The sequence below is a fragment of the Vigna unguiculata genome, chromosome 9 (genome assembly GCF_037176805.1).
Source record: "Vigna unguiculata cultivar grain cowpea cultivar isolate G323 ecotype 2 chromosome 9, ASM3717680v1, whole genome shotgun sequence".
NCBI lineage: Eukaryota > Viridiplantae > Streptophyta > Magnoliopsida > Fabales > Fabaceae > Vigna > Vigna unguiculata.
In genome coordinates this window covers 35,760,001-35,772,051 of record NC_140800.1, presented here as the reverse complement: position 1 = coordinate 35,772,051, position 12,051 = coordinate 35,760,001, and the positions used below count along the sequence as shown (strand labels likewise).

General features: G+C 28.1%; 1 protein-coding gene across 1 annotated transcript; it reads right to left on the bottom strand.

Annotated features, from left to right (window-relative positions):
* Nucleotides 1–4,839: 4,839 nt before the first annotated feature.
* LOC114164804 (chalcone synthase-like) lies at nucleotides 4,840–7,969 on the bottom strand. The gene is made up of 2 exons (XM_028049572.2): nucleotides 7,743–7,969; nucleotides 4,840–6,033 (listed from the first exon to the last, which is right to left on the bottom strand). The coding sequence occupies exons 1-2, from the start codon at nucleotides 7,918–7,920 to the stop codon at nucleotides 5,030–5,032; spliced, it is 1,182 nt and encodes a 393-aa protein (XP_027905373.1). The 5' UTR covers nucleotides 7,921–7,969; the 3' UTR covers nucleotides 4,840–5,029.
* Between the last annotated feature and the right edge of the window lie 4,082 nt (nucleotides 7,970–12,051).

The window sequence follows — 12,051 nt, the reverse complement described above, 5'->3', positions numbered from 1 at the left end:
CAGGACCCTGGTATATTTAAAAACTTTGCAGGCATGTCCCTAATAAATTTAAAAACTTTGCAGGTAGGTAGTGATAAATTTAAAAACTTTGCTGGTAAGTCTTTTATAAATTTAGAAACTTTGCGGTTAGGTCCCTTGTAAATTTAAAATCTTTATAGGTAGCTCCTTGATAAATTTAAAAACTTTACAGATAAGTCCTGAAAAATTTAACAACTTTGCATACAGGTCCTTGATAAATTTAAAAAATTTGCAGGTAAGTCCTTAATAAATTTAAAAAAATTGCAAGTAGGTCCTAGTAAATTTAAAAACTTTGGAAAAAGTTCCTGATAAATTTAAAAAAACTTTGTATGTAGATCTCAAATAAATTTAAAAAACTTTAAATGTAGCTTCCTAATAAATCCAAAAACTTTACATGTAGTCAATAAGAGATCCAAATGAATTGTAAGAACCCTACCAAATATTAAGAACCTTAAATTGTGTCATTTAAACGTTAGAAACGAACAATCAACAATAAAATCTCTAACCTAGATAATAAGAGTCATACAATTGTTAATTAGTTAGCAAAATATTTAATCGAACCACTTATATTGTAAGAGTCCTAATAGTACATTATCAAAAACAAATTCATATCATAACTATATTATAATAATATAATAGTATGAACTACTAGAGTTATTGATACATATTTAATAAACCGCTTGAAATTTATAATATTGCGTTAATCTAAAAAAACGGTGGAGTATCTCTCACTGATTCAAACATATATATAAAAATTACATAACGATATTTGAAAAAAAAAAACGGTAGAGTATCTATCTCACCGCTTTAATTGCACAAAATATACAAAAGATTTTGTTAAAAAACAAAAGTTTTCTTTAATTTTGAACGACGATTTTGAAGTATTTGTAAATGAAAAGACTAGAAAAAAACGTGTATATAATTATATACAGTATTACAAATAATATGTTTGAATCAGAAAAATGAAAAATTACCCATAACGTTAATATTTTTTAATTGTATCTCCGTGTAAAATTTGCTTACACCTGTAAGATATATTGTTGAAGTAATTAAATTAATTGAATAAAATATCTTTGTCAAATCACTTGTCCAAATTGTATACTACATCCATTCGTATCATGCACACACGTTTTCATATACTGGCATCATACAAATAAATATTCTTAAAAATTAAAATTGACATAACTATTGTTTCAAAATTAATTATATGCGTCAAGTGACATAGAGTTAAGAATCAATTATTATACATACGAGGGATTTTATAATGTTCTGACCTTAAGTTCGAGAAGTAATATTGTTAGGATTAATTATCATATTTTCGAAATATTATTTATTTTAGAATGTATTTGACACGATTTTGTGTTTAAAATATGTATAAAAAAAAAAAGAGAAATAAATATTTAACTACTTTTGACTTCAACTCTTACTTAAATTATGTGTGACAATTGCATGGTGTAGAACACTTATATTATTTTACTATTGCATTAATTTTCATACATACGAATAGTATATATATATATATATATATATATATATATATATATATATATATATATATATATATATATATATATATATATATATATATATATATATATATATATATATATATATATATATATATATATATATTTGGTAGAATTTAGACAAAAATTTTAGAGGTGTTAAATTAAATTTTTTATATATAAATTACTTTTTCCAATCAAATAAAAAAATTCTTAATTTTTTTTGTTTCAATCATTTTCATAAAATGATTCTCATATGCATTTTTCAATTTATAATCTTTCTAATTCATTAAATTAATATAATAGGGATATTCTAATTTCTAATTCAATTCAAGATTATTCAACTAATTCATCATGTGCAGCGAAATTCGTAATTCAACCCAAGATACATCCATAAAATCTTACAAATTTTACCATATGTAATTGAAAACACAAAATTTCTAAATTTTATAATCTATGTTATACTAATTTCAGGAAAAATATAATTAGGGTTAATGCCAATTTTATAAAAGAATCCTTACAATCATAATTAGGCAAACTAATTTGGAAAAAATAGTAATTTAAGAAGATCATCATAATTGGAGAATCATAAACACATAAATTATAATAAGATACTAACATCGATTCATGGGAGATATTGTTCATTTTTCAATCTTTTGTTTCCTAATATATCTCTTCACCTTACTTTCTATCCTCATTGTTTCTTAATGATTTATTGTAAAAGAACCTCATCACTAGTGATAAAACCTATTATCTTTCATTAACTAATGTTTATCAAGTTGGTTTTTATTTTATTTTTTATACAATAAATATATATAAATTTTAATATATAAATAAAATATGTGATAAAATAAAATATTTTATTAAATATAATATAAATAAAATAATAATATATAAATATAATTTTAAAATATATATAACATGTAAAAAATAGAATTAAAATTTTTTTAGGAGCCATGACTCCCCTTGTCATATTTTATTATATTATAAATCACAAAAGTATATTTTATTTGCACACACATGCAAATATTATTTAACCACTCTTCTTTCAAAGATATTGAGCCGGGTAGCAATGGGACGTGACAGAACGAAGACAAATTTCGCTATCCTATACTTATTTTCATAGACAAAATTAATCTTCATCTCCATACTCAAATCAAACGGGTATCAAATTTTTATCTCATCTTCATCCCACTAAGTGACGAATATATTCTCATACTCATAACCGTACCCGCTTCTAACTGTTTTAATATTAATTAATTAATTTTTATAAAATAATACAAAATTACGGTAAAGAAAATATAATATTAAGAGGATGGTTGTTTCTTCGATATCAAATATTTAGAATGAAATTATAATTATAATTGTATATATTTCAAATTAGAATACGAGATAAAATTTCATGAGAATTCAAACATTTATTAAATTTGCAAACATTGATGAAATCTAGTTGACAAAAATTAAAAAATATTATATATATATATATAAGAAAAACAAATATTCAAATTAAAATATATTTTGAATGTTCGTTTAAACTAATAATAATAATAAAATCTTAACATAAATCTTATATCTTTTACACTTTTGCGCTTCAATATATGTTGGATGGTGATAAAAAAAATTCATGACAATTATATTAAATTTTTATATTATAGTAAATAAAATTTATTTATACAATTACAATGACAATGACAAAATTACAGTATGATAATGAAGTGGAAAATAAAAAATATTATATAAAATATATCAAAATATTATTATACATTATAAAAATAAACAACAAATAAAAAACAAACAATTAGAAGAAATGAAAAATAGAAAAATATATATATATATATATATATATATATATATATATATATATATATATATATATATATATAAGGTTACTTAATTGACTACGAATATTTTAATAATTTAAACAAAGACAGAAATATGGTAGGGATGGGTATTGTGGCGAGTATGAGGACGGAGACAGAGTTGATATATACATCTCATACTCGTCCTCATACTTAACTGAAAAAGTCAGAGATTTTTTATACTCATACCCCGTCAATGAAAAAATTCTACATCAAATGAGTACGAATTCAAACAATATCCACGAAGATAAATTTATTTATGATTCGTACCCTAATATTGAATTCTACGTAGAACCGTGCAAGACCTCAACCAACTGATTGGACCATCTTAATTTAATCTGCAAATTATTTTGGTAGTCTCAATTATGAGAAAAGTTAGATTTAAAACAAGAATAAACATCAATTAACCTAAAAAATCTCGAGACTTTGGATAACTGTCACGGGAATATACATATAAAAGAATAGATATATTTCATATAACTAAAAAAATAATATTTAAAATAACACTTAAAATACCTTTCACAAAATACTAGTCCAAAATTAAACAATGGATTTGTAACTTATTTCAATTAAAGAGTACTAAATTTTTAAAATAAATATAATTAAATTTAACGAATAAATAAACTTAAACCCAAATAACATGTTTAAAATATTATTCTAATTAACAAATTTTAACCAAATAACGTAACCAAATTATTATTCTAATTAGTAAAATGTTACTAAACTTAACTAAAGTTAAACTTAAAAAGAATTAATCTACAATTAAACTTAATCAAAATTAATTTATGACTAAACTTATAAAATCAATCCCTATTTGTTAACAATTTTAATTAAAGAGTACTAAAATTTTAAAATAAGTATAATTAAATTTAAAGAATATATAAACATAAACCCAAATAACATAGTCAACATATTATTTTAATTAACAAAATCTAACCAAGTAACGTAACCAAATTATTATTAAAATAATTAACCTAAAATTAAAATTATCCAAAATTAATTTCTAAATTTAATCAAAATTAAGTCATGACTAAACTTATACTAACTAATAAAAGTTACAATAACCGAGGTTATTTCTTATTTTGCACTAAGGACTACATTTTATAAATAATATATTTTAAATAAAATCAATCCCTATTTGTTAACAAATATCTAACTTAGGGTAATAACAAAAAAATTCAAGTACTCAATCTTGAGGATATATTTTATGGAATAACTTAACAAATACGCTTATCTCAAATTCTTCATCCTTATGATAATCTCTCAAATTCTGAAAAGTTAATTTCTTTTAATTTATTCCCTCAGTATGTAAAACTTATTTGCAAAATTTTAATTTTAATTGATATTACAAAACTTATATGTAAAAAGTTGAATGTAGAAATTTAAGGTGAAATATACTATCTTTTTTAATAGTGTAAAGAAACAAATATTGGGCATGGAGTAATTTACAAAAACAATTTCACATATTCAAATACCAAGCTTATTTATTATATCACAAGGGCTAGTGTAGCCAAACCTATACCAGATAATAACGAAAAACTTAAGTAATAAAGTAGGTTGTATGCATTGTACATGTCTACGTGATTTTGTTTTATTCTATGACAGTTGATGTATAATTGCATATATATCCACAGATAAAGATAGCTTCTAGTTGTTTGTGTCTATGGTGGCACTATGCAAAACAATGATCTCCATTGTCAAGCCAGGGCCAAACCCATATAAAACACCCCACTTTAGTCCTTCACCAGTGCTGGATTTTCCTTCCTCCAAGGACCATCTTCTCATCTCATCCAGTATAAACAGCACACATGCACTCGACATGTTCCCATACTCTTTCAAAACTTGTTTGGTTGCTCTCAATTTATCAGGGTTCAACCCAAGCGTTGCTTCTATCTGTTTCAATATTGCAGGTCCACCAGGGTGCGCAACCCAGAATAACGAGTTCCAGTCAATGATCCCAAGTGGGTGGAAGGCTTCTTCAAGGCTTTTCTCTATGTTCTCTCCGATCAACTGAGGAACATTGTCCTTAAGATGGAAGGTTAGCCCCACCTCACGCAGGTGTCCTTCAATTGCCCCCTCAGACTTGGGAAGAATCGTCTCCGATGTTGAGACAAGGTGAAATAGTGGTCGTTCAATGGCTGTGTCAGGATCAGATCCCACGATCACAGATGAAGCTCCATCTCCAAAGAGTGCTTGTCCCACCAACGAGTCCAAGTGTGTTTCACAGGGTCCACGAAAAGTGACAACTGTGATCTCAGAACACACTACGAGAACGCGTGCTCCAACATTATTCTCAGCAAGGTCTTTAGCGAGACGAAGCACAGTGCCACCAGCAAAACAACCTTGATGGTATAACATGAACCTTTTGGTGGATGGTTTAAGCCCCAAGAGCCTCACAAGTTGGTAATCAGCACCAGGCATGTCTACACCTGAGGTGGAACAAAAGATGAGATGAGTAATATCTGATCTTGGTCGACCCCATTCCTTTAAGGCTTTAGATGCTGCCTTCTCACCAAGTTTAGGAACCTCCTCAACTAGTATGTCTTGTCGTGCATTCAAGGATGGTTCCTCGTAAGTACTTATGTTGGGGTTTTCTTTCAGCATTTTTTCAGTCAGGTGTATGTATCGTTTCTCTATCATAGACTTCTCACCTGTTATTGACACAAAAAAGCCACCTTCATATTTTATTTTTAATTGAAATTCAAATGACTTTTATTATTTAAATCGTGATATTTGAAAAGAAAAATACATGTTTTCCTTACTCGACAAATGACATTCTTTATATTGATTTTCCATAATATAGCGAGTTATAGGCATCCAAATATAAAGAGAATGAATATCAATAGGTGACATATAGGAAGGGAGAGTGAGAGGAGTTTGAAAACAGATAGAGTACTTATGAGTGTTAATATTGGACACATAAATATTTTTTATATTCATTTTGCATTACCTTCCAATTATGAAACGAATGTAATGTGTGTCAAAATATTATTATAGAGTATTGATACATATAAATACTTTAAAAAAGTAAAATAAAAATCACCTCAAAACAAAAATATCACTTATAATATACTATGTTTTATTTAATATTGAATGAAATAAAAATCAGTAAAGAAGAAAATTTAAATAGAAATTTGCATTTTAGAGGATGTTTATCTATCTTTTATAAAGAGATATCTAAAAGAAGAAAAAAACGGACACCGCATAAAATTACAAACAATCCCCAATACTCATTAAAACTTTATTGTAAGTTTTTATTTAACAAAATATTAAATAATAAAATAACATGTTATAAGTTACCTTTAATTGTTTGGGTATGAAAAGATTATTATTCTTTTTTTTTTCTTTTGTGATGGTATTTTTCATGGAGATGATTAGGAATGAACAATGGTCGGGTTGAGTTGGGTTTGGGACCAACTTGACCAATCGATCATAATATAATTGTTGATGCTTTCTCTATTTTCTATGCACCAAAGTAAAATGAAAGAAAAATCAAGGACAAAGTCACCCTTTTCTTTTTCTTGGCATTATGGAAAATGGGTCGTCAAAATCCAAAACTAATCGAGGAAAGGAGAAAGAAGAGTGAGTGACATGGTGGAGCTCGGTGGCTGTAGCAGCAACGCCTGGCAATACAGATGATAATCCTATATGTGATATGTTAAGTTTTTAAGGAGGGAGTTTCAATGGAGAGAACAAATACCAATGAGAGTTAAGTCCAACCACATAAGATATTAACATCACTTTCAACTCAAAATTTTAAGGCAACATGTTTATGGATCTTTTATTCTTATATATTGCTCTACTTTTTCATTTCTAGTCAATGTAGAACTTAGACTCACACTTGAATTCCTAACATGATCGTCATCATAAGACCTATGTCTTGCGCAATGCAATTACTCACCTATGCAGGAGGAGATAGAGATCCTACATTCTCACCCGTAGAGAGATGAGCAAATCCATTTTTTAGGAAAATTATTTTTTAACAAATTTTTGTTGACAAAGTTTTAATAATGTGTCTTGGCAGCGTCTCGATAAATAAAAGAAAGGTTTGATGTGATTTGGAAAGAGAAGAAAAAGTTTTATTATGCGCTAAAAAGCTAACTTTGTTTTGTGAAAACAAAGTTTGTCAAAGTATCATAATTTTTTTTTATATGCATACAAACACTTTTTGACTTTTGAACGTCTGCATGAAACCGTGGGTTTATATATGAGTGGCACGAAGGCATGCCTGCGCAGCTCTTGGGGTTGATAATATAAAATAGAAAAAATAAAAGTAGAAGATGCGAACACAGTGAGACGATACTATTATGATAATGAGATGGTGCATGAAACCATAGAAAATAATCGTGATCTTACTTACATATACGCTTTAACTTGGCCTTGAGTTCGGTCATGTGATCGCTCTTTGTGACTCGAAAGTAATAATCAGTGAAGTCAGATTGGTAAATGCAGTTGGAAGGAGTTGCAGTGGCAATGGCGAGTATGGTGGCTGGGCCACGAGCTCTTTGTTTCTCTCTCATTTCATACAAATCTGCCATTTTCGTTGCAGAAGGTTTATACGATTACAGTGTATAAGATGATTAGAACAAATACCTTGTCATCTATTTATAGTGAGATTTTCATAACGTGTTCTTAGTGATATATCCATGCATGTGCAGTAAAGGGTTTGGTGCCCGCCACGTGCTTCAGTTGTTGGGTTTATATATGCATATAATTAAGCATCTACTTAACGAAAGAAAAGAAAAATCTACCCAAAAATATGCATCCCTTTGCACTTCAAGTATGCCATTGGTTTATACCAAATTGTGTTCATATAGCTATCTTCTCTACGTCTTTTATTTTTCCATCTATTGCGTATTTGTGTCACCTAAAAAAAGAAACAGTAATGATTCATGGATTAGCATTATGTATGTACTTAGACATAATAAAAATATAGATTATGTAGGCAAACTCAATGTATATGCATCAATATTTTTCAAAAAGAAATGTAAGATGTATCCATGCTTTTATTTCTAGATTTCACAGGATTTCTTTACAACCCATTTTCATTTCACATCTCTATTGTAAAAATTGTGTAATTTGATGTAAATTAAGTACCATAATAAGTTGGATTTGTTAGCATAGAATATAATCCTATTATTGATCTTAACCGTCAATCATAAATAATATCTCATACTTATAAATATGTTATAAATTGTAAACGGGAGCGTACCTGAATTAACCATAATGATGATGTTCCCTTCTTTTGAGCACTACGATTTTCCTCCTTTAGAGCACCTTTATTTTTTTCTGATTTTCTCTTTTGATGGGATAGAGAGAAAGGAACAAGAAACTTGAAAAGTAAGTTATATCTCTATATACTCTCAGAAGGGGATCACAACCATTTTAAACGGTTAATTACTTAAGTTTTATTATTTCTAATTTGGTCCCTCATCAAATTAGAAATTATTGTATGGTCTCTACCCAATATTTATTTTCATGATATATGTCTGTAGCCAAAACTTTAATTTGATCGGATCACTATATTATTTGACTTAAAAATAATGCCATAACACATTTAATTATGTGTATATACATGACCCAAAATTGCTGATGGGATTTTGACATATTATTAAGAATATCAACAGATAAACAATAAAATATCAATATCTCATTATTATAAAAGGATTATAAATAATTAATAAAATGTAAATACGTAATCTACTCATAATTACATAAGAAAATGGTCGATGGTTTGAATTATCAATTGGCTAATTTTACTCATATCGTCTTGTGATTTGAAATTGTATGGTCTGATGGTTATGGTAATGTCTTATGGTTTCATCATGCACCATTTGATGGTTTATATAACCTTTTCATCTACTAATTCAGTTAATAGACGTTTCCTACAAAACTTTATAACACGTTATGCATATATAATTCTTGATAGTTTCTAATATCATCACCAACCATTTAAAACTCGTTAGATTCGGAGCATTGTATCATTTGATTAAATAATCTCTGATTTGGTTTTAATATGTATAAAATAACATGTAAATATTTTGATTACGCGTACCAAATGAATAACAAGAGAAATAAAAAAGTAAACTTTTTTAGACGGGACGAATAATGGATAAACACAACTCAAGTCGACCCGATTTGATCTCATTCCTAAACTTTAAACCTTGAATGTTCAAACTTAACATGTTCTAGTATTTCTTCGTCTAAAACATTTATATTGTATTTGGATGGAGCATTTCAACAATGCTCAGAAATTGAAATGCTTTGTATTTGAATTACTTGCAATTAAATCTCTTTCATTTTCTAAATAACTTGTTTGTATAAAGAAGTTAAAATACCTTACATTTCAATTTTTGTTTGGAAAAAATAATTGAATTTATTGTGAGATAAAATTTAATTTTTACAATATTTATTTTAGGCTTAATTATGTTTTGAGCTCATGATAAATTTGGAAACGGACTCGACGACCAGATGGGTTGGGCTGACCCGACTACCCAGCCGAATTGGTCTGACCCGATGACCCAAACAAGCCAGACCGACTGGAAAACCCAAACAGGCTGGGTCGACCCGATGATCCAGACAAGCCTAACGACTCATATTTGTCGATCGTGCCCGTCAAGTTTGTCAACATGGCCCAATACGACCTGGCCCAACTCGACTCGTCTGGGTCATTGGCTCAACTTGGCCCACTAGGTCGTCAAGCCCACTTAACCCATCTTGGTCGTCGACCTGCCCAACGATATGGGTTGTCAGGATTGATCGACTTGTTTGAGTTGTACATCTCGTTCGACGCGTTTGTGTCGTCATGTCGATGTGATCCATCTTCGTATGACCAGTCCAGTCTGTCATGGTTGTCTGGTTTGCCATGTCCGTTTGAGATTAAGTCCAGGGTGTGAGATTGAGTGAGAAGAATTTCAAATTCCACCTTTTTTTAGGGTATTTGAATTTCTTCTAATTTTACTAATTAAAATACTTTAAAAAATACATGCATTTTAAATGCTTTTTAATTTCTCTATTTAAACAAAGCATTTTATTACAACAAAAAATTTTAAATTCTCCAAATAAATAAATTACCCTCTTGAATTGCCTTATCTAAACACACGATTAAGCTTATTCATCCATGATTTGTCCACTTAGGATGCAACTAATAGGTAGCCTTTCAACTTATCGTAAGCAAGACTTATTGCTTAAGATGGAGGGGTTGTGTAGCGATAAGTATGATTCCTACCTATCTTAAGCAAATATTATCATTCAAGACTCACAAAATATATAAAGCTTCTTGGGGGCATAGTGATTCGCTTTTTTTTTCTATATAATTTTCTTCTCAATTTTATCCTGTAGTAACAGTTATTTTAAATTAAAATAACTATTTTTTTTAAATAATAGTTAATCTAAATTTAGTTATTTTATAAATTAAAATTAAAATTTTATTCTTTTAATAAATACTTTTTTCAAATTCAAATGATCATTTATAATAAAAAAATATTTAATAATAAAAATTATACAAAATATTCTATAATTTAATAATTTTTTGTTTAGAATAAAAATAAAATGACACACATATACAAACTAATAATATAACAATATGAATTAGAGTTATTCATATATATTTAAAAACCGCTTGAAATATACATTAAATCTGAAAAAAGAAAAAAAAAAACGGAGGAGTATCTCTAACCGCTTCAAACGATAAAATGACATAACATTATTTGACAAAAAGAAACGGTGGAGTATCTATCTCACCGCCTTAATTTGCACAAAATATACATAAGATCTTGATAAAAGGAAAATGTGTTCTTTAATTTTGAACCATGATTTTGAAATATTTCTAAATGAAAAAAGGTGTATATAATTAATTATATACAGTATTACAAATAATATCAACTATTTGATGTTTGAATGAGAAGATTGAAAAATTACCTATAACGTTAATATTTTTGTATTTGTATCCCCGGATAAAATTTGCTTACACCTGTCAGATATACTGTTGAAGTAATTTAAATTAATCGAATAAAATATTTTTACCAAATCACTTGTCCAAATTGTACACTTCATCCACTCGTAACTTGCACACACGTTTTCATACACTGACATCATACGAATAAACGTTCTTAAAAATTAAAATTGTATTAAATAATGTTCGTTTCCAAAATAATTAATATCATTCATAAAATCAAAATTAGATAGCAAACTAATATTATTATTTTTACATGACATTCATTTCATGTTGGAACGAACTTTCTCTTATAACGTCTCATTTAATTATTAAACAAAACTAAAAGGAACGTCACGCAAAAAGTATAGTAGAGTAGTCTTGGGATCCTTAACACAACCCCTACTAACTGGGCATACCAGATAAAAGGTCTAACCAAAGAGAATAGAACAGTAAGGCATAGAAAAATACATGGGCCGTAGCCCTAAAGAAAACCCACGAAACAAAGAAGCATAAAGTCCAGCCTAGATGGCTAAGCAGTGGAATCTCCATTTCCTTGCTGACCTCGGAAATCTCGTCCATCTGCTCCCATCAATTAAATTGATGATCATCGCAAGAAAGAATAATCACATACAAGACAACCATACAATAAACAGGGTAAGCTAGAGCCAATAATATTTTTATCATACAGTCAAATATATTTCTCACCATTCAGTATCCATACATCAACCAAGCA

Bases quoted from the DNA above. Each gene is read 5' to 3' on its own strand.
- LOC114164804 (XM_028049572.2), bottom strand. From the start codon at position 7,920: ATGGCAGATTTGTATGAAATGAGAGAGAAACAAAGAGCTCGTGGCCCA. The intron at 6,034-7,742 runs GTAAGTAAGATC...TGTCAATAACAG, and splicing joins GGCCAAGTTAAAGCGTATAT to GTGAGAAGTCTATGATAGAG.